This window comes from Hippopotamus amphibius, chromosome 5 (genome assembly GCF_030028045.1).
Source record: "Hippopotamus amphibius kiboko isolate mHipAmp2 chromosome 5, mHipAmp2.hap2, whole genome shotgun sequence".
NCBI classification, from domain to species: Eukaryota; Metazoa; Chordata; class Mammalia; order Artiodactyla; family Hippopotamidae; genus Hippopotamus; species Hippopotamus amphibius.
In genome coordinates this window covers 131,819,863-131,844,150 of record NC_080190.1, presented here as the reverse complement: position 1 = coordinate 131,844,150, position 24,288 = coordinate 131,819,863, and the positions used below count along the sequence as shown (strand labels likewise).

Here is a 24,288-nt window from a genome sequence, read left to right as displayed (position 1 = left end):
AAAAGATCACATGCTGCTAGACAGAATGTTGAAATGTGTGTAATACTTTTTAAAGCCTTCATCTTCGGTCAGCATACATTTCCTTTAATAACTTCTCCATTTTCAGTAGGATTTCATTTCATTTCAAGCCAGTATAAAGTTTAACAGTTTTAGTCATTCTGGATTCCAGGTCATTTAAGATGAAAATGGAAATGCAAAGCTGACTTAAGAAATTTAATTTTCTTCTTCGGTAACATCTAAGTCTTCATCCTCTTCGTCATCATCTTCTGCTTGTTGATCCTTTCTTAGTCGACAGGTGGCTACCTGTTAAAAGTTAACATGCTTTAAAAAATACTAACTTAACATTTTTACATGCTTTGTATCTTTTCAATATGCCCTGATAGAGAAGGGCACCTAGAACAAATATTTCAGAAAAATGTCCATAAGTAGTAATTTTTTAGTAATGAAAATTTCCTATGAATTATTGTATTTTAAGCTTTGAAGAGTTACAAAATTTTTTCATTCATTTTTTTCATTCACTTATGTCATTTTTTGAAGAAAAATGTGAAATTAGCCATTTGATTCCAGTTGGATACCAGTACTTCAATAATAGACTTTCAGAGAAAAGTATATAGTCTCAGTATATTATAAATGTCAAAAATGTTTTAAGTTAAACAGTTCTTACGTCACAAAAACAGGTATCTGAGAATCATTAAAGAGATGGCAAAAACACAAGGATATTTCAACTAGGCAATTGAAATATTAAACTTTAAAAACTGATTTAAATGTAACGAGTTGAGAATCTGAATTCCTACTTGGCTTTAAGTCCTGACTCTTGCCACTTGGGTCATCCTGCTTCAGACTTTTCTGAGGGTGATTATACCTCCCATGGGACATTTGGCAATGTCTGGAGACACTGTTGATTGTCACAATTGGGGGTATGTGTGTGTGTTACTGGCCTCTTGTGCGTAGAGGCTAGGGATGTTGCTCAATATCTGTACAATGCACAGGACAGTACCCCTGCTTCCCTTCCCCCCTCCAAATTACCTAGCTCAAAGTTAATAGTGCTGAGGTTGAGAACTACACAGACCTTGGCTAACTTAGGTCATATCATTAGCTTTAAATAGTCAAAACTCTGTATGTACTATAATACTAGATTTATGGAACTTATGTGCAAGGCACTTAGTACTGGAATAATAAAAATATAATTTGGTTGGGGGAGAGATGCACAAATAAAAAGCAGTAAATAAATGCTTAGAGGCGAATCAAATGAAAACAGAAGGTATTGGGTCACATTTACCTGAAAGTTTTATTTTGAAAATATTTTGTTCAACTTTAAATTCTGAAGGCTAGATATGAAAAAGGCCATAGCTTTCTAAATCAGGAGTTGGCAAGCTATAGCCCAGTTTGTCTCATTTCTGTAAATAAATTTTTATTACAACGTATTGATTTGTAAATGTATTGTTTATGACTGCTCTTTGTTGGGGCAGAGACCATATGGCACACAAAACCTGATATTATCTGTGTGGCCTCTTAGAGAAAAAGGTGGTTGACCCCTCCCTGTTCTAGATACCAGGTAGTTCAGGCTTTCTGGATATAGAAGAAAAGAAAATTGATGCTTTACCTAAAGATACGTGCTTCTGGGTCTATGATAATGTTTAGCAAAAGCCCTTTTTAGGTATAATTTTCAGTAAGCCATGATAGTGGGATTTAAACCCTAAGCAGTTTGATTTCAGAATCTGTGCTCTTCGTATTATACCAGAGAACAAATGTACATTAGCATTCTCCTGTCCCTTCCAACTCTGTTCCCAAGTGTTCTGCTTCAGAGAGTAATATGTTACAGATATAATAACAGAGCCAAACCTAGTGCAGTCTTCTGTTATTTTACATAAGAGGGTAAGAGAGGAAGTTATTTGAAGTCTTACGATTTAAAGGAAACATTTTTAGTACTAAACAATTCCAAAGGCAGTAGCTTACATTCTTTTAAATTATGGTTTTTAGCTCACCTGTCCTGTTCCAGATACACACTTAGCTGACAGTGATCTCTGAAGAGGTGACTTTGAATTTGCTCTTACGATATCTAAACGGGATGAGTAATCTGGTGGATACAGAGAATTTCGGAAAACCTGTTGCAATGATAAAACAACATTATAAAAAAGGTACTAAACAATAGAAATCTAGAAAATCATGTTAAGTTCCCCTTAGTTTAGAATTTTTTTAAGCAACACCCTTCACACTGCGGACAAAGTTTCATTTATTTATTGTAAATTTAAAACAAAAGTAAAAAAAAATATGTTGAAAAGATGTAAGCTAAAAAAATTCTGTTGAACTAATTAATTAAGTAAGGTGATGATGGGTCCTGAAACAATCACTTAAGAGCTTTGGCTGGTGAAACGGGAAAAGTTCCTATATTCAGAGTGTGCAAGCCAATGGGTGGACTGTGACACCTGTGATTCTTTGTGTTCTGTCTATCCTCAGTATAAATTCACTGATGGCTTTCACAGTACATCACAGAAGAGTAAATGGAGCCACTCTAATTTATGGATTCCAATCTCTATAGGGTCTGGAATGCCATGCTTGTCAATTATTTTTTCCTTAAAGCAGTAGTTCCAAATATTACTGTGCTCTTAAGCTTCCCTATCTATAGCTCTTCCACCATTTCTGTAACATAAAGAAGACTAGTCTATCAGGTGGGAATTTCTTCATATTCCCTCTTTTTCCCCCTCAACTGTTCACCCCATCTTTTTTCCTTTTTTAAAGCAAGTGTCACTCTGATTCTCTCCAAGGTGCATTTTTCCCTTTAGCCAAAACTTCAAACTAACAAACAAAAGCTGTCTCCAGTTTTCCTCCCCCAGCAAACAAGCTCAAGATCCATTTTTTAAAAAAAATTACTTGAAGGTATAACTTTACATTTTAAAAAACTTCTCATTCTACTTCATTTGTCAGCAAACTACCCTTCCACTGAAATTGCTCTTGCCATCAATCACCAAAGTTGTCTTTTTGTCTTCATCTTCAGCTGACCTTGGCCTGAAACTTACGTGCATGCCATCACTTAAACTCTCTTCATGTGCTAGCTGCCCTGTTTCTTCACATCTCTTTTTCTACAGCTTACAGCTGAAATATTTTTAAAGGGTTTCCCTTTTTTGGCCACGTTACCTTTTTTGATACGTTTCTCTGAAAGTTCTGCATAGTGTTTAATGGCTACCCTTCCACCAATTCTCTGTAGACTCTCTTCTGACAGCCATATTTATGCTCCCCAGTACCTTCTGTTCTCCTAGACCAACAATGTCCAATAGAATTTTCTGAGATGATGGAAATGCTGTTCTGTGCTGTCCAAAAAGGCCATATGTGGCTACTGAGCCCTGGAAATGTTTATGTAACTGAAGAACTGAATTTTTAAGTGTAATTTAACCTTAAGTAGCCACATATGCCTAATGGCTACTACACTGGGCAGTATAGCTCTAGATTCACCTTTACAGAGACAGAAATGACCATACACTTAGAACAAGCTAGAAGCCTGGGCATTCTCCCTAAATTTTTCATCTGAGGTAGTTCTGTTTTAATTTATTGGCTCTATACATCTTTAGCTTACTTAGAATTAGCATACTACAGACCAAAATATGATTTCTCTATTAGAAAACTTTGGCTCCTGATTATTCAGTCTAAATGCATTAGGTGACATTCAAGGCTTACAATCACCCAAACCTACCCATTATACTTCACTTCTAGCATATATACCTATATGGAGAACATTTTATACTGTGTCTTTGCAGTGCCGGTTCCACAGCCTGGAATTCTAGCACTCTTATCCTTCAAGAGTCAAGTCAAATGCCATTTTTTTTCCCTGCTTTCCCCTGTTCTCTAGTCTGTAGCTCCTACTGTTCATACCCTCAGTACAGCTTTTACCTCACTGCTTTGTAATTATATGTGTTTCCACAACTAGTTTTAAGTTCCTCTAGAGCAAGGAGCCTTGTTTTATCTTTGCAATCCCTTCTAGCTTGAGACAGTAACCTGGTAAATGAATGATGTTAACATGAACTTAACCTGGGTGTTCTTGAGAAAAATGACCCAAACAAGGGGATATCTCTACACATTTCCTTTGTTCAGGACACAAAAGGAATCAAGGGATGAAACTTAACATAAGAGGTAAGACTTGTGTTTTAGGATAATTCAGGCATGCTAATAATTAGGTTATTTAACAGTTTACTGATGACCCAATTATATTTTGGTGCCAGACATGGAACCTGGCATCCTGATACATCAAAACTAGATGACTCAATCCACTGGTATTTGGAAGAAATATATTTTTATTAGAACATTCCTTTTTTAGTGTTTCTAGCAAAGATGTAGTTAAAAGTGAGAAATGGAAGATAATATACAATCCTTGGGATAAAAGTTTAAATCAGTTAACTATTAAAATTAGTCTCTTACTGCAAAAGAACAGATTTACAGGAATGTTAATTTATTGGCAATAATGCATTTTCCAATATGGTCCAAGATTTCTTCTAGGAGTGAGTCTCAAGATCTGAATATGCTCTGAACTGAATGTACAGAGGTGATCTTTTCAAGGGGAATATGGGCCTGACAATACTTTTTATGTGAAGAACAAATCAGGTAAGATGATTTCTGATATAACTAGATGCAAAAATTAGCTGCTGCCTGAATAAGTCAGCAGTTCTCATAAAGTAAGGACTGCTACCTAAGAAGAGCAAATTATTTCTCTGTCCCTCTCTACATTATTTTCTCTACTTGTTTCCAAGAAACCTTGTATTTAAAGGGTGCTTCCTCTTCTTGGTAGCTGTTTTATGTAATTTTACTTAAGCTTGTCCCACACAACTTTCCCCAGACTGCTCTCTTCTCCTTTCCACAATTCTGTATGGCATCATAGTGATAGCTTAGGCCTGTAGTTCGTTATACCTCAGGACCTTTCTATCTATCTGTACTCTGCCTGAAAGCTGTTGCCAGCTATCCTACTTAGCCCTCAAACTTCTGATTAAGAAATCATTCTTTGATTCTCTAGACTATTTAGAATCCTCCATTACATGCATTGACAGCACACTATATTTTTTCTTCACATAAAATGTAAATAGTTACACAATATCTCTTTTTAATATCTGAACTCCCTTTAAGTTTTTGCTTTTTGACAACTTGGACAAATTTTTATAATGCTAAATCTTCAGCACTTAGAATGGTGTCTGGTAGATAACAGGTGCTCAATAAACAGCTGATCAATGTACATTTTATGAGGTAAGCACTATAAATACCTCCATTTTAGAGATGAGGAAGCTGAAGCATGAAGGAGTTAACTTGCTCAGTACTGCCCCATTAGAAAAAGTGGGGAAGTTCATACTCGAAAACACATCTATCACACAGCCCTGAGATCTTGAGTTTTTTAATGAATTCTACAAGCTACCTAACTAGCTCATGAAGAATGGTGGTAAGAGAAGTGGTAAAGGAAGTGGTGTGACAAAGAAGACATCTAGGACCTCTCTAATGAGAAGGAAAATCTTGGGGTCCCAAGGTCTTGAAGGAACTTAGTGACAAGTGTATTTGGTCAAAGGTATTCGGAAAAAAAGAATGAAAATACTTATAAAGGGAACTTTAGTCTTGTAGGAAAAGTGGGGGATCAGTTTTGCACCTGCCTCTCAATGTAGTGTTGTTTTTTGTAGGAAATGATTCGTGTCACTCATCAAGAACCACAATAGGATAATAACACAATGTCTGTAGTCAGACTTCTGGGTTTGGCTCCCAGCTATGTTACTTACTAGCTATGGGATCCTCTGGGAAGTTCCTTAACCTCAATGTGCCTCAGTTTTCTCATTCATAGAAATGAGGACAATGTGAACTTTTATTAAAGTTGATGGTAGGGTTAAAATAATATAATAAAAATGCACAGATCTGTAGCTGGGTCATAGTAACCACTATATAAATGTTTGCTACTTTATTTTACAAATTTCAGATAAAAGCTTGATTTTTTTTTTAAATAAAATGGAGTGAAAATTAAGAAATCTTAGCTTTAGTATTTGGAGGGAATAGATACTTAAGAAGCCATCTATTAACAAACTAATAGAAATATGATCACATATGCTTAACTGAGGTAAAACTGTGAGAACAGATTTTGGCATTGGAAAATTGTATAATACACATACTAAAACATGTACCTTTCTTCATTTTGGCCAAGCTATAATCTGATTTTACTGGATTCAAGTTTCTTGGAACCAGTGCAGTAGTGAAGGCCTAGGGGATCTCTTTATAGATATTTTAGTTTTAAAAAAAAAATGGAATCTTCAAAATTATGAAATGACAGACACTAAAATTCTATCACTCATTAATACAAAATTCTGGTTATATCTTGACAGTATGTGGCGTTTTTTCACTTCTACTGTAGGGATATATGGACAAAGTGTATCTTGAATATTTTATTTCAGCAAAAATACTTTGCCTTTTTTTCCCCTTCTGGAAGGTAAGATTGTAGGATATTTACTTTTCAGATGAACTTGCTGAAACCAGGCTTTGATATTTAACTGCTCTACTGCTAGCTGGCCAATAACATTTATTTGCATTTAACTATACAATTATTTCATAGCTTACTGATTAAGTCCCACAAAACTAGTTAGAAGCCAGATTCTGCTATTTACTAGCTAAGCAGCCAAGGGCAAGTTAAGTTATTTAAAGCCTCTACATCTGTTTCTTTAGTTGTAAAATGAGAATGATAACAGCACCTGCATCACAGGAGTGAGTTAGAAAATGCATGTAAAGCTTTGGGTGTTGTGCATGGCATAAATGCTCAAATGTTAGCTCAAATCAATAAATTCTATTTTAGCACACATAAGTGACATATCACTAGTCAAAATAACACATTATTTCATGTAATGGCTTTATTTCTATGTTTTACTAGATATTAATCCTTGGAACTGTACCATGGTTAATTTGAAAAATTAAAAAATAGAAATAAACAGAAAGTCATAAAGGTTCAGCTATTTGGAACTGCAAACAATAACATCTAAACCATGCAGTGCTCTAATTTAAGATATTTTTACCCCAACTATTGTTTTCTTTCAAACATTTCCATATCAACTGAAGAACTGAGCTTAGACAGACATAGTCCTACCTCTAAATCTTCTTCTTCATCAATCTTTTGTATATTTTGGTAGGCAGCAGTGTAGACCTCTAAAGCTTTGCCGTGAAATAACATTTCAATAGTGATAAATTCTGAAAATATAGTCTAAAAAAACAAGGATTTGAATTTAAACAATCATATAAATGGCTTTGTGAATTTAGTACATTTATTCCTTACTATAGTCTTGGAATTTTATGAAATACAGAGGTATCTGTTTTTCCATAGGGCAGGTGAAGTACAAAAGATAACTGGAATAAAAATAGTCACAAAGACCTGCAGCAAAACTTTCAAATTACACAAAGTATTTCCTATCTTATTATTTACTTCCCTTTTTCAGTCGGTTCTTCTATTAGATATTTATGATTTTAAAAAAGATTTGACAAAAATGTATGTCATATACTCTTGCTGAGTGCCTATAGTTATTAGCTAAAGCAGTTAAAGTTCTAAAGCTGTTTTTTTAGCAACTCCAACTGATGTTTAAAAGAATGTTTTTTTAGGAAAGAATTCTATCCTGTCATATTTATACATTACTTTTCTAACCACAAAGGGATTACTTGGTAATGACATTCCTACTACTGATAATAGCACCATACATTGGCATTAGAGCTTTCCAGTTTACAAATATGTGACTTGTCCAGTGTTGCTCACAGCTGCAATGTTAAGACTTGGATCTGATTCTTCAGTTATAGCTCTTGCTCATTGTACTGTGCTATTCTCGCTGGAATCAATCATTTCCTTTACAAATAAATTACAGATAAACTCTACTAGCATCATGGTGACAACTTATGGTAGGGAAGGTCATGAGCAAAGACAATGAATAAAGATGTGTGTGTTGTTCTAAGCAGGGGTGAGATAAATTGGTAGGTAGGGAAAGTATACAAGCCAGACAAATTTTCAATAAAATGGGATCTTACCCTTTTGTTATCTTGAACTTTATCAAAATAAAAAATCAGAGCATTAATGTAGAGAGAAGTGGGCAGAATAAGAACAGCATAGAAAATACTCAAGCATTGTCCTTAAAGGGGCAATACAGATGAGATCGGTTAGGCTCAAAGGCAATAATCAAATACTCATTTTCCTTCATTTCTGCTCTCCTGTGTTAACCACCCAGATAGGAGAGGTCCTCACCTTGGAAAATAGCCATACAGATATCAATTAGTTTTTAATTAGTGATAAAAAACATTTTAAGAAGTAGCTTTAATCAATAAATGGCTATTATTTACTACTTGGAATGTGAGGGAAAAATCACTTTCAAGCTTTGTGATACTTTGGTTTAACCTTTTATGGGTAAAGGTCAAATCATAAAGATACATGGTTTGACCTTTTATTTCTTGACAGGACATATACTATACATCTATTTAAGATGGAAGTGGCCCTGTTAACTTTTCTGTCAAAAACAGTGATGGAGAATCAGTGGTGTTGCTAAGGCAGTATCCCACATTTGGAATTTTTGACCCAAGAGCCATGAAGCCTTAAGATTATCACAGAGGACAGTTATATCCCTGAGTAAAGTGGGGAGGGAAAACTGTCAGTTATACTTTTTTTTTCCAGCTATTGATAGAATTTCATAAAACATTGGAAAATGGGCAAAAAGGAGGAGAGTAATAGCAAGGAAGAGTTAGATGACAACAGGTATAAGAAAGAACATAAAAACATTGTGTTTTTAAAATAAAATAATTTCAGTGAGTCACCAGAAAGGTGGTGAAACTTTGCAGGATCCATTCATATTTAGAAATAATTTTCCTCCAATAAATACAGCTTTCAGTGATCTCATAATCTGCTAATCTGGAATGGGTCAGTATGGTCAGGGACAGAGGCATTCATGAGTTGCTTTTTCCCCCTTTTCAATTTTATTTCATGTGACTAGAAGGCTATTTGGGTATGTATTTAATTTTTATTGGTGGGGGTGGGAGAGCTAGTATGAAATTATCTAATCATCAGCAAGTATTCTGCAAAGCAGGTAGCATGGTAGTTAAAAATAGGGGCTCTGGATTAAGATAAACCTCGGTTCAAATCAAGACTGAAACAAATCAGCTGTGTAATATTAAACAGTTTATCTGTTCTTTTCCTTAATTTCAACATCATAGGTTTTGCCTTAAGTATTAAATGTAATCCAAGAAAAGGTATAGTATGGTAATTGCCTTAGAGTAAGTGCTCAGCACAAGTTAGCTATTTTTATTGCCCAAGAATTAAACCAGCTAAATTAGAAACTGTTCCTTATCATAACATTAAAGCCTCCATCTGGTTTAATTAGAAAGCGTGATATTTAACAAAAATATCATAAAAAGTCTTGTTAACAATTTTGGCAAATAAAGGGGAAATGACAGCTCTCCAGAGCAGAGGCTGTTCAATAAATGATGTCAGGAGAATGTTCTATCCATTTGAAAATGAAATTAGACATCTACCTCATACCATATACAAAATACAACTGCATGAAATATTTAAACATTTAAAATATTAAACAATCATACAAATACTAAAAGAAAATATAAGCAAATAATTATATAATCTTGGGGATGAAAACTTCTTTCTAAGCATGACACCAAGGCAGAAATCAAAAATGAGAAGGCCAACAGATCTAACAGCAAAAATAAGACTTTAAGGTGGCAAAGACATACCATAAAAGCAAAATGGGAAAATATATTGCAACTTATCTTCTCTTTAATATAATAATATATGTTAATTTTCTCAATATAAAGAATTTTTACAAATAAGAAAAATGCCAACCCTCAATAAAAATATAGGCTAAGGTGAAGTATAATTTACTAAAAAAGAAATAAAATGTGTCATTAAATACATAAAAAATACTCTGCCTCAACAGTAGTAACTGCAAATTAAGATGATACTGATTTTTTACCTATCAGATTGGCTATTATTAAAAATACAAATACTTATCATTGTTACCTTGGTGTGCTCATGTAAGGTTCTGTTGAAATGTGAACTAGTTAAAGCTTTGTGGACAGAAGTTAAAAACAGCTATCCAAATTGAAAGTGTATATGCTCTCTGAATGAGGATGCCACTTCTAATAATTTATCCCAAAAGAATAACTGAACCAGAAAAAAGCCTGATGTTTAATGATGCAATGAGATCTATAATTACAAAAATAATCTAGGTGTCCATCAATGAGGGCTGGTTAAATAAACTAATATATCCATATAGCAAAAGAACTATATTAAGATACCAAAAAGGACAATATGAATCTTTGTTTCTTAGCACAAATATATCCATGATGTATTAAATTTTAAAAAAGATGCCACATATAGTGTGGTCCCATTTAAATATAACTGTATAGGAGGGAGTATAATATTACCTTTCTCATAGAGCACTGTGAGGAGGAAATGAGTTTAACCACAAAATGCTTAGAATGTATGACATAGTTAATGTCTAAGAAATATTTGTTGTTATTATTCTTATACTTCTTGTGTATATTTCATAGAAAAAAAAGTCTGGAAGGATATAAACCAAAATGCTAACTGCTTATTTCTGAGTAGTGGAATTATTACATTTTTCTCAATAATTTTATGAAAAAAATTCATGATTTCATATTTATTTATAAGAAAAATAAAAAATAAAGCTACTAAAAATTAACTTTTGAAGATATTTCTTTCTCACGTCACCTACTTTACCTATCTGTTCCAGAAATGACTTCTGGTCAAGATCCTTTTCATAGGCCAGAAATTCCCTTGACACTATATAACTGATGACTTTTCCCGTTACATGGGAAACAAACGGGATTGTGAGTCTTCTTCCACATTCTATACAACTAAGTTCATACCAACTTTTCTCAGAAAGACAAATTCTGTGCAAGGTTCCTATGAAGTCTTTCCCTAAAATTGTGCTACCTTACTAATTAACACTGCTACAAAAAATTCAGATAGACTCGTCAATTAAACCCCACCTCAAACACAGTTAATACAGTTATGAACAGTGCTCACCACTGCCAATCACTTCTACCCCCAGGGAGGTTAAAGAAGGACCCAAAAGCTCTGCCTCCATCTGAAGCAGCAGTCATGAGTGGCATCAAAAATTTCGACTTTCCCAAGAATTTGTCTCACAAACAGAAGTGCTTGTCAGATGTGCTAAGATCAACATGGCAATATCTGAATATTGTTTTTATTAGAAATAAGGGGGTGGTAAAGTAATCCTTTTTGATTGATTTTCAAGGCTTTTGGGTATAGGATTTGTGCATTCCTCTTTATCATAAAATATCTCAAATGAGGCCTCACTTGGAAAAGGAACAATTTGGCAGTAAGGAGGAAAGATGTACAGAACAGATTCATAACCTTAACAGACTCTGGTACTGATCTCCGGAATTCATATTTCTGGGATTTTGCTAGAGTCATGGGGGTCTGTACTAAAAGTGTACATTTTCACAGATGACATGATCTGGTATGTAGAAAATCTTAAGGAATCTGCAAAAAACTATCAGAGCTAATAAAAGTACTGCAAGGTGGCAAGATATAAGATCAGCACACAAAAATAAATTGTATTTCTGTGCATTTGCGATGAACAATTGAAAAATCAAGTAAACAATTCTATTTACAGTAGCATCAATAATTATAAAATACTTCGGGAAGAGTTTAAGAAAAGCACAAAACTTACACTTTGAAAATTACAAACATTGCTAAAAGAAATTAAGGATGATTTAAATAAATGGAAAAACAGCACTGTTCATGAATTGGAAGAATTAATCTTAAGATAGTAATACTCCCCAAACTGATCTACAGATTTGATGCAATCCCTGTCAGGATCCCAGCTGACTTGTAGAAACTGACAAGCTGATTCTAAAATTCATACCGAAACACAACAGATCCAGAATAGTGAAAACAATCGTAAAAAGGAACAAAATAGAACTCACACACCCTGATTTTAAACCTTGCTACAAAGCACTGTTAATTAGTCAAGACTGTGGTACTGGCATAAGGACAGACATATAGATCAATAAAAGAGAACGAGGGTTCAGAAACAAAACCACGTCAAGTGATTTTCAACAAGAGTGCCAAGATTTCAATGAAGAAAGAACAGTCTCTTCAACAAATGGTGCTGGAAAATTGGGTAGTCACATGCAAAAAAATGGGGTTTAACCTTCAGTTCATGTAATACATAAAAACTCAAATGCATCAAAGACTTAACAATGAAAACTATAAAAGTGTCAGAAGAAAACAGGGATAAATCTTTATAATCTCAGATCTGGCAGTGGATTCTTAGACACTAAAAACACATGCAACAAAAGAAAAATAAATTGGACTTCATCAAAATTAAAAAGCTTTGTGCTTCAAGGGACACCATCAAGATAGTAAAAAGTACTCACAGAATGGAAGAAAATAACTGCAAAACATATTTGGTAAGGGATTTGTATCCAGAATATATAAGGAACTCTTAAAATGCAATAAAAAAAGATAACCTAGGGCTTCCTAGCTGGCGCAGTGGTTAAGAATCCACCTGCCAATGCAGAGGACAGGGGTTCGATCCCTGCTCCAAGAAGATTCCACGTGCTGCGGAGCAACTAAGCCCGTGTGCCAAAAAAGAAGAAGAAGAAAAAAAAGATAACCTAACTAAGAGTTCTAAATAGACCTTTATTTTCAAGGAAGATATATGAATGGCCATAAGCATCAACAGAAAAATATAAATCAAAACCACAATAAGATACCACTCTACACCCACTAGGACGGTTATAATGAAAGTCTGATGAACAACAACTACTGGTGAGGATGTAGAGAAACTGGAACCCTCATATACTGCTGGTGGGAAAATATAATGGCACAGCCACTTTGGAAAACAGTCTGGCAGTTTCTCACATAATTAGTTACCGTATGAACGAGCAATTCAACAGGTTATATGGTTGAACTGAAATGTCCAAGAGAAATGCAAATGTTTATACAAAAACTTGTACATGAATGTTTATATCATTAATCATTAATAGCCAAAAGGTAGAAACAATCCAAAAGTCTATCAACTGATGAAAAGATAAACAAAATGTGGTAATATCCATACAATGGAATATTATTCCACCATAAAAAGGAATGAGATACTGATAACATGCTACACTATGGATAAACCTTGAAAGCATGCTAAGTGAGAGAAGCCAGTTACAAAAACCAAGTATTTTATGATTTCATTTATATGAAATGTATCTTTAGAATACCCAAATCCAAAGAGACATGACATTCGTGATGGTTGCTTAGGCTGGGGGGGGGGCAGGGACGTAAAAGCTAAAGTGTACTAGGCCTCCCTTTGAGATGATAAAAATGTTCTAAAATTGAGTGGTGATGGTTGTATGTATCTGAACACACTAAAAACCACTGAGCTGTACATTTTAAATAGGAGAATTACATGGTATATGAATTCTCTCTCCATTTTTAAAAAAAGTAGGTTTTTTCCTGTCTTCCTTTTTTTCGTGACCACAAGACGTCCCTCTTCCAGGAGCATGGTAAAGCAGGCAAAGACAGAAGCTTGGAAGCCCTTTTCTTCTCTGTGCACCTTCCATTGTGTAGTCCCTTACTCCATGTCCTATTGCTTCAGGAAATCCCAGGTCATAGGAATTGTAGTTGGAAATTCTGCATTCACTGTCTCTGCCCCAGTTTTGTCATTGACAATGCTCATGGGATTAAAAACACCTGTAGAGTTGGCCAGCATGCAGGTGGAACACTGCATGTGTAAAAGAAGTTTGCAGGTATGAAGAACAGTGGTAGAGTGAGGAATCCGGCTCGCAAATCACTAAAGAAGCCCTTTGGTGGCAATGAATCAGGCATACCTCACAAGTCTCCAATCTCATTTTTCAGATTAAAGCTAATTATTTTAATCTTCCTTCCCTTCTCCCCCAATTTAAGAGAGGATGTCAACAGTTAAAATGTTACGCCCTGCCCATGCTTTCCTATGTAGGTGAAAGGATTTGTCTAAGGGCAGATCCTGAGGTACTCTTCCTGAGAAGCAGTCTACACAGCCGAGTGAATTGAGAGGCTTAAATTTTTTTGTTTTTAATCTTCAGGACAAAAGTAGAGACCTTTGAGCCTGGCTATGAGAAAAATCAAAGTTCTGAAATCCTATGAAACTATGATAGGAAATCTAAAAAAATAAAAGGGCAAATAAATGTTATTTCATAGATTGTAGACAGGAATGATGCAATTAAGTGGCAGATAATGCCTGTTTTATTGATAAGAACATAGTGTTTGAAAGCAGGATATTTTCTTTGTTAATAAGTTATTAAGATGACAAAAAATACTTCTTAAAAGCTGTTCCAGGAAAATTTGCAGTGAGCCAAAAGGCATCCTTAGATGACTTGTTTTAAAGGACATAACATGATCATAAGTAATTCTCCAAATCCGATGCCTATGAAAAAGTCACTGAAGACCTTCTCAAGTCCATCATCCTGAATGTCTACTGATGTGTTATAATAAAATAATGCAATTCTTCTTATGACACCATACCATGGTGGATGCAAGTTTACGGAGTTAGCTACTCTTATTTATTTGATAATATGTAGGTATTAGAAAGTTATAAGCTATAAAAATTAGTTGATAGTGTATTATAATGGAAAGCACAGATTTTTAAAATACATAATTGATTTATAGTTCAGACTTTTGGCTATGATACTTCAGAAAATTTCCTTTTTTTTTTTTTTTTTTACATAATATATGGAAAACACCACTTCACTTTCATGAGGTTGCTATAAAGATTAAAAGTTAATTTATGTAAAGTATCTAGAGCAGTACCTGATACATAAAAACATAATAAATGCTATTTTTCTGTGATTAATAGTTTTTGTGATAACATCTGAATACCTGGCCTCTGGTTGGGAATGTAGCCCCTTTATATACCATTGTTTCCATAAAAAAATAACATTTGATATATTTTTGTTTACATCTTATTCACACAGACTATGGACTAAAAAAGTAATTTTTTCATAAATTTAAATAAAAAATAGTTAGAAAACATATTTTGAACTTTAACAGTTACTTTGTTACCTTTATGTCCTTTATTTTCTGCTTTTCAAAATTGTCAATAGTTTCCTCCAGATGACGAGTTGTTCGAGTAGCATCCATTGTAGCTCTTTGTAATTCAGTTTCTGCCTACAAAAGTATTCCCCAACCAAAAATTAAAAAAAAAAAAAATCAAGTCAGAATCCATTCAACTGAGTCTCTTTGTAAATGCTACCACTGCAGTATTGGCTTTTGCCGTTAACAGTGTAAATCATTCAAAAATATATTTTACCACATAAAATAAAATGACCTATATAGTAAGCACATGCAAAATAAAGAACTTTAAATCTATTAGGTGACAGGATTCATGATCTCAAACAAAACAAAATTCCTTCCCTCTCTTTATATAAAACCATTTTTTCCCTATATCACCCTTGGATGATTTACTGTAAAACAATTTTCTATATTTTCTACTGCTTTCACATATTTCACTGTCTCTGCCATTTACCATACTTTCCTTTTTCTCCTCACTATCTCTCTCCCCTTTAACCCTCTCTCCCCCCTGCCAAAGACCTGTGACTTAAGTATTTTCAATCTTCTAGTTCTCCAAATGCATGAAATGTTTCTACTTCTGTAATATCCCAATCAGGTAGAGTAGAATATACACTACAAATGTTTATTTCAGCATGGATTTTTTATTTGTAAATTCTTATAAGCTAACAATATTACACTATTACTACTTAGTTAATGCTTATTACAAAAAACATATATATACCAGTCACTAATAAATTAGATGCAAAGTCTAATGCTTTCCTTCAAAGTACTCATACTATCTAGATCCATGTTGTACAATAAATATGGTGGCCACTAGCAACATGTAGCTATTTACATTTAAATTAATTAAAATTAAATGAAAATTTAAAATCTGGTTACTCTAATTGCCATTTCAAGAGCTCAATAGCCATATATATAGCTAGATGGCCACAGTACTGTAAAGTGCTGAATATTTCCAATCTAATCATGTATTTCTCTTCAAAAAATCATTTCTTCCTTAAGAGCAACAGTTGCCCCAAAATATTTAAAATTTTTTGTTAAACAATACAAAGGGAGATCAACTCGATGATGGGTGATGCCTCAGAGGGCCAGGACAGGGAGGGTGGGACGGAGTCGCGGGAGGGAGGGGATATGGGGATATATGTATAAATACAGCCGATTCACTTTGGTGTACCGCAAAAGCTGGTACAAGAGTGTAAAGCAATTATATTCCAATAAGGAGCTTAAGAAGAAATTTAAAAAAAAAGATTAAATGAGAAAAAAATTTTTTTGTTAAACAATAACATATTTTTAAAAACATGGCCCAATTTTCGGATTAAATTCTTTCTGACAATGTTTTGTTTCCTATGCTAGTGTTATGTTTACTCAAAAGTATCACGTATCATCATTTTAATAGTTACTCCATAGGAAAAATTTGCAGTTGTAAATCAAAGTTTTGTGACACATAATATTATGACATTTAAGCTCTTGCTTTCTTTTTCAAGAAAATGTATAAATTGAAATAAGTAAAAGGGTTTACTATAGTGGTCCATCTCTTGACACATCACTTTATTACCCACCTGTGACTGAAATTTTTCATAAAGGAAAAAATACATTTCACATATAACAATTTCTTCCAGTAAATTAAAATCATATGCTCTTACAGAATTATATCCTCTTGCAATTAATTATATTGATTATATACTCTTACAACTATGTAAATTCAGATATACAATTTCAAGAAACTAAGCATTTAAAACATTTATATATACCCCTGCGTGTGCACATTTGCTATATAGGGTGTAAAGTTTTCTTAAAACCATGCAAACTTTTAAACTTTTGATCATAACCAGTAGTCAAAAACAAGTCTCTTTATTACTGGTCTCTGGATTTTTTAAAATATAAGTATCACAGGATTTATTATTATGAAAAATTTCTAACAGTTATGATGCGTGTTAACCTTTCACTAATGAGAATATTCAAACAGACTTTTTCTAATACTGTTCAATACATGTGACTCATGAAGTTCTTTACCATGGCTTACTTTTGATTTATGTCCTTTCCCTCCCCCTTTATTGACAGTTTCATTTTAAAATCTGGAAGGGTAGGTAGAGTTGGCTAAACTAGGAAAGAGTAGGGAAGCAGAAGCCACAGCTGGGACATCTGTATCTTAATCTTCTACCACACTCCAGCAACTACTATTTGTTTCTTAAAAGTCTCATATCCTTTTACTCCAGCATAGCGACTTGCCCAAAGTTACACAGCTATTTTTAGCAAAATGCATACAGATTTCTATTTCTTCCTTTTGTTGAAAATTCTTCAAAATCCTATAACATACCAATTTGGGTAGGAGATACTTTTGATTAAAACACTATGATACAACTTTATGAATAAGGATATCAGTATATTTAATGAAATCAGTCATGAGTGCAAAATGGCTTATAAAAGAGTGAGCCGGATTGGTGTTTTTCAAACTGTGTTGCAGGAAGCTTTTTCAGAAGCCACCAGGGGCCTTGGGGAGGGGTCCAGGCAGAGCACTGGGATTCTTTTATACCAGAACTACTCTTTTATTTTACATACTGAACTTTAATGTCCTTCTTTTGAATAGTCAGATGAATTTTAAGGATCTATCCTGGTAAATATTCTATGATGCTAGGATTCAACATTTTTATATTTATAGTGAATGCATTTATATGTAGACTGTCCTTTATTTCCTGGTCTCAGGTTGTCAAAATCCCCTGGAGTCATGATCTTTCCCATTGAGCACAGAAATTTATCTACAGCAGTAATCTATTCAATTGCTGCATTACTTCCCCCCATGTGAACCCACAGACCTGCTTCATGTATGGTATAAGGCTACCTCCTCCACAGCAGTACTTACAGCAGAGCATCTAAATCAGAAACATTGCTGTTTTAGGAATATATTTATCTCCGCATTGAGTGTCCATAAAAATATCCCTGACTCAATCTTACTGACTGCTCAAGATTCCAGATGTGACTTTTGTCCTGCCTTTATGTACTCTCCCCTCCTCCAAACAAACCAACAAAATTTTGACCTCGGGCTTGATTCTTAAAAACTGGTGATATTCTCTAGCCTCTTTTAGTCCATAGCTGTCAGTCACGAAATTTCCAATATTCTCTAGTTTGTCTGACTTGCTTGAAACCCAGACTCTGTAATCTCCAGTTTGTAGACCCGAGCCATGTGGCTGCCCATTTTTATTACAATGTTGGGCATATGTATTTTTGGTCCAAAGGAAGGAGGACCAGGATGTTGGTGTAGCCCAAAATCACTGATCAAGGGATTCCCCTTAGGAATGGAAGTATTCTGGAACCTCAAATGTCCCCAAAGAGGCAGTCCTCATGTGGTTTCTGGCTAAGGTGGGCTGTAAAAAACCTTAAGGAAGTAGGGAGGAGACATAAGAAGGAATGGGAAAAAGAGGCAGTGGGATAAGTTAGTACCTTCTATACAATTGCGCCTATCCTAGTTGTTGGCAATTAGCCAGGTGCTATTTTCTTTTGCTTAGTTTTGAACAAGGCACATTCTAGTTTAAGAAATAATAATTCTGAACAGAAGAACTTTGTTACAGTAGACACTCCTATTTAGATCTGTGTCCAGCTATGGACCTCAATTATACTCTTGAATCTCCTGAGGGCCTCTGGCTGGAAGTCATAATTGTGGTTTCACACAGTTGTTTTTTAAGATGAAGGGAATCTTACTGGGAAAAATATTGTTCCTTCCTTTTCTCAAATGCAGGGCTGAGAGGACATTGATATATTAGGATTAATGGTAGATCTTTATAATATTTAGTCATCATTTATGTGAAAAATTTAGAATTTTGCATTTACTCTTTATAAAAACATTTACACTTATGAATGTTTTATATTTTGAATATCTATTGTGGAAAACAATATAAGAAGACTGAATTAAGTTGTGTATTCTCTTTAAAATTAGCTAATTTCCATAGTGAGAATTTGTAAATGCATGTGTTTCTTTTCAAACTTTATATTCATATTCTTTGCACATTTAAAGTAGAACTGCATAATTTCCATATATATTTACTTTTGTACTGCATACCTTACAAAATATTTTTTTAAAGACCAAAATTCAAAGGATACAATAACATGTCGATCAGATGGGTTTCTCTGACGTGTTCTTTCTAACTGAGTTAACTGTTTAGCTTCTCGATTCCTTGCTGTTAATGTTGCTTTGAGGTCATCCTGCAAACAGGCATTTTTTTGTTAATAAAAATCTCTGATTTAAGAAATAAAATACACACTTCTGTTTTAAGAATGGAAGAATGCTCCCTATTTGATCCAGGCATCATTACCACAAGAATTACTACTACTGTAATATCACTGGTATCTTTGTGTGTGAGACTGTGCGCATGTGTGTATTTTAAAATCCTCTCAAATGACACAATTTCAGTGCAAAACTATGTATATATGTATGTGTATACACACACACACACAAAACTTTGTGGTAGTAGTTACATGTGTATAGTACTACACATTTATTAAAACTCAATGAACATTTAAAACAGGAGAATTTTATTGCATGTAAGTTATACCTCAATAAAGTTGATTTAACAAATAGAACTTTGGGAATGTAATGTATACCATGGTGACTAAAATCAATAATACTGTACTGCATTTTGAAAGTGGCTAGGAGACTAGATCTTAAAAGTTCTCATCTCAAGAAAAAAACTGTAACTATGTATCATGACAGATGTTAACTAGACTTACTGTGATCATTTCATAACATACACAAACATCAAATTGTTATGTTGTACACTTGAAACTAATATGTTATATGTCAACTATACCTCAATAAAAAAAAATTAAAAAAACTCACACTCATTTTTAGTTTATGTTATTGCCTGCTTTAAAACAAAAATATATTCATTTAGTAAAATAATTTCTGTCCATATATTCTTCATGACTATGAATATTAAATATTTTAAAATTCCCATAAGAAACAAAACACTACTTCATGACGCTACAGTAGTTTATAAAAATACTTCATTATCCTCAAAGTTCTAAGAAATAATGCTTCAGAGTGTGTAAAAAGAATGACTAAACACTGCTCTGTACCTTTTATTAAAAGGACAGTTATTGGAAACCTCATGTGTTTTGCCAGAATACCTAATACTAGTAGAAAAAAATGAATTTACTTACTCGTTTCATTTTTACAATGGTTCCATAAGCTTTCAAAGGTTCAACTACTTTGGCTTCAAGTCTTTCAACCTATTGAAAATTATTATAAAATATAACTGAAAAGAAACACAGACATATCAAAATTTAAATTCTGAAATAAAACCTGTGCTGTCTAACCTGAGCATAATTACTACACCGATTAATATTTGAAATTTAAAAAATTAAAATGTCAGCTACCTTTATAAATAGAAAAATAACCACTGGAAATTGATAAAACTCAGAATCAAATACATTAAAAATTGTTAAGCTGTGCAATAGCAATAAAAGCTTTCAGTAAGTTTTAAGATGTCCCAAATTTTATTACAGCTACCACTTTCAGTGTGTTTAACACTTGGATGGATACTTTACATACATTATATCCAAAATGTAATAGCCCAGTGTTCCAGATAAGAAAATCAAAAGTGAAAAATATAGCATATCGGAAACATTTAAAACAACATAATCCTCAAAAGCAAAAAAGCCTACAGACTATCCTATTAACTGCGATTTTTTTTCCTGGGAAGCCATTTGTAAATTATCAAAGCTTAGAGAAGATAAATGGTCTTTATCTTGTGGTCAGACTGTATGGTCAATCTCTCTTTTATTTAGAATTAAACAGTTTTCTTAAATATTACAATATTTATCAGATTTTGAGTAATTTCTCCTTTTACTAATAGTACTAGTGGAGGGCACTAAAGAAACAGATTTTTTAATTGGCAAGTATATAAATATAGCATAAAAAAATAACTCCTGGACATTAAAATTTTGTTTTTCAAGATAGGTAACACAAGATGACATGTATTTGTTTAAAATGAACATGTATTACTTTTGTAGCAGGAAAAAGGCTTTTTCTGATGATAAATGTTTATATAATCAGTGAGTGTACATCACTTCATATTGATTTTTGTTTAGTTTCTATAAACAGAATGTGTTATGAATATTTCATTTTAAAAAACTTTAGGAAAATGGAGATCAAGTTTTCATTGAGTACTTAAATATTAGGAATCCTAAAATCAAATCCATGAATATTTAGGATTATTTATTCCATTTCAAATAATCCATACACTGATTATTCAGTGTAAAGATTAACCAAGTCTTTTTGCTGTTTTCCTTTTTGTAGCCTACCTTTTGTTCATTGTTCTTTAGCACCTCCACCATTTGGTAAGCGAGGGAAATAAAAAGGAGAACAAATGTAAATCAATTCACTTTGCTACTTGATAAATAGCATAAAGATTTTCTGGAAAGGAGCACTGAAATTATTGGCTGATGTAGGGTTTTAGGATTATCTGTGCGTATAAACTATTTTTGAAACATTAAGTTCCCAGCTGCACATAACTGAGAATTGCTTGTTTATTACAGAAGAAATATCATATGACAAGAACTCAACATATGCCCCCAAAGTACCCCCCCCAAATAATTGCTACTCAAATTTCTGTATGATCAGCAGTTACAGGTTCAAAGATCATTATCTTCTTTTTGATTTTGAGGTTTTTTGATAATTGAAATTTCTGTTTTAGGCTTTTAAAAAGGACCAAAAGCACTGATGAGAAAAGTACAAAAGAAGCAATACAGCTCTAATTGGGTAACTTCTGACAAGTTAAAAGTTAAAGTGAAAACTTCTGACCTTTATCTCGAATCCTAAAATAAATGTAAGTGAAAGTGCCGATGAGGTATTAGAGTAAATGGGCTTTAACAATTTAAACAATTACAATACCACCTTCTTCCCTCCCCTACCCCAAAGCAAAAAACAAAAATAAAAACAAAAAACAAACAAAATACCCCACAAAATTTCATTACTGGTTTGTATGCATAATATAAATCAGTACGCTTTTTTCCCCCTTTAAATGAAACATTGGTCAACCTTCCAGAGCATGGAAGCAGCAACAAAGATCTACTATTTACTACTTATTCACTCACACTACCACTCCCAATATCTTCCACCTCCAGATATACTTTAAAACATACCTACCTGCATACAAGACACAAGTCCTGTTCCTTTTCTTCCCTTGGGTACTACGTTTACTACCCCATGTAAATAGCCACCCCATGGCCAAAAGTTGGCAAATGAGGTGGGGAAATTCAGGGCTTCAAGACACCCTAGAGTTTAGTTTGAAAACGGTAAAATCACAGGAAACTTCCCTTTAATAGACTCACACAATGTTACCGACATGAAAATGTACGTTTATCATCAAGCGTATGTTCGCCACTGCAGTTAGGTGGATTACAAGTCTTCACGGCTCCTCCGTCCACTACTTCAGGGCTCATTCATAACATGACGCTGTGATCTCACTCCATACCTCTGCTTGTCGATAATCCTGAAGTTTGGCAAACTCGTCAGCAAAGTTTTTCAGGCCCTGCTTTAAATTTGGGGTCTCTGTAGAGGCATACACGTTGATTTCATTCACCAGGAGGTCTGCTTTGTCTCGCAGTCTGGCAGTTTTCCGCACATAAGCAGCAAAGATTTGGCACAGCTCTCCAAAATGCTTCTCCACATTCGTGACAGCATCTTGCAGTTGTCTGGTTTGAGCATCCCTACAGAAAAAGGTGACACAAAAAGCAAATCATTCTGATTTGAGATGAGGTGGCTTCATCTTCACGTTAATTTGATTACGCCAACATTCCCCGGGCATTTTGCAGCTTCGATGGCGCAAGCCTTCAACGATCCCACCATCTCCCAAGGCGGGTCCTCCTCCTCTAGGTCGCCATTCGGGGCCTGGCCTCCACATCCCACAGTGCAGGCGCACGAAGAGGCCCGGCTCCGGCCAGCGGCGCCGCTGCGGGGTGGCGGCTGCCGGGGCAGCTCCAGGCTGCGCGGCCGCGGCGCCCCGCTGCCTCCTGGCATCTGCACCGCCCGTGGCAGTGCGGGGGCCGGCGCCCGGGGAGCGTGAGGGGCGGCTGCCGGGGCTCGCCGTAGCCCAGGGCGGTAGGCCCCAGAGCGCGGCGGGGACTGTCCAGCCCCCGGCCCAGGGCCGGAGCTCGGCGCGGAGGCCCACGGCGGAAGGCTCCACTCCCCCACCCAGGCCCTCCCATGTGGTGGGCCCTGGGCAGCTGCAGCCCGGGTCTGTTACCGGCTTTCCAAGCTGCGCCTCAACATCTTGCCTCGCGCACGGCGAGAGACCCCGGGCTGGGGCCCAACGAATGGGGCTCCTAGGCGCCCGGGCGTGCGCGGGGGCGCGAGAGCCCGAGAGCCCGCCCCGCGCGCCGCCGCGCCGGCCCCGGCGTTTCCACGGCAACGCGGCGCGCGCCTCCGCGGTCGGCGCGGGCGTCCGGGAGCGCGGCGAAGGCGGGGAAGGGCCAGGATGCTGGGGCCAGCGCGGGCCGGCGGGGCCAGCGCGGGCCGGCGGGGCCAGCGGGTCCGGGCGGGGGCGGGGGCGGGCGGGCGAGGGGCCCCGGCGCCCACTGGCCGGCTCGTCCACCCGCGCGCTCCTGTCCGCAAGAGCGTCTAGAACGCGGCGGAGGGCGGGTGCCTGAGGGGCCTCTCCTGTTCCTGCGGCGCCCCGCCACCAGGTTCTCGCCTCCGTCCCAACACGGTGGGCTGTGAGCGAAGCAGGGGAAAAGCCGGTCAGCGGGTAACGAGGAGCGAGGTAAAACTGAAGGCCAGTGGGGCCAGTCTCTGCTTATGCGACGTTGAGTCTTAGAACCTGTGCTCAACTTGTCCGCTTCTCTGTGTTGAAGCTGGACGTGTGGGCTCTTGGAAGGAGCAGTGCTTTCCTCCTTATTCATTTATTCAGCAGATATTTACCGAGTTCCCATTGTGTGGAAAAAATAGTGTTCGACACTGGAAATAATGCAAAGATAAGAATTCCGCCCCCCCCCCCCCCCCGTCCCCCCAACACACACACTTTTCCTGGCCGTGAAAGGCCTTAGAGTTTGATGAGACGGACATTTAAACCTTAGCGATGTAACCCGAGATAAATAGCAAATAAAACCCCATGTCCTTGGCCTTCGCTCGTCCTGCTCTTCCAAGTAAACACCATCAGGACTAAATCTAGGCTTTATTTCTTTCAAGGACCTCCCGTGAGAACTTGCACACTTCCCTCTTC

General features: G+C 35.8%; 1 protein-coding gene across 2 annotated transcripts; it reads right to left on the bottom strand.

The window, feature by feature from the left end:
• Nucleotides 1-66: 66 nt before the first annotated feature.
• CIBAR1 (CBY1 interacting BAR domain containing 1) lies at nucleotides 67-23,458 on the bottom strand. 2 transcript variants are annotated; one of them, XM_057736356.1, is made up of 9 exons: nucleotides 23,314-23,458; nucleotides 22,543-22,777; nucleotides 20,228-20,296; nucleotides 19,169-19,270; nucleotides 16,633-16,638; nucleotides 15,065-15,169; nucleotides 7,091-7,204; nucleotides 1,986-2,105; nucleotides 67-303 (listed from the first exon to the last, which is right to left on the bottom strand). In XM_057736356.1, the coding sequence occupies exons 1-9, from the start codon at nucleotides 23,337-23,339 to the stop codon at nucleotides 214-216; spliced, it is 867 nt and encodes a 288-aa protein (XP_057592339.1). In that variant the 5' UTR covers nucleotides 23,340-23,458; the 3' UTR covers nucleotides 67-213. The 2 variants fall into 2 exon arrangements, with proteins under 2 accessions (XP_057592339.1, XP_057592340.1); XM_057736357.1 differs by lacking the exon at nucleotides 7,091-7,204.
• Between the last annotated feature and the right edge of the window lie 830 nt (nucleotides 23,459-24,288).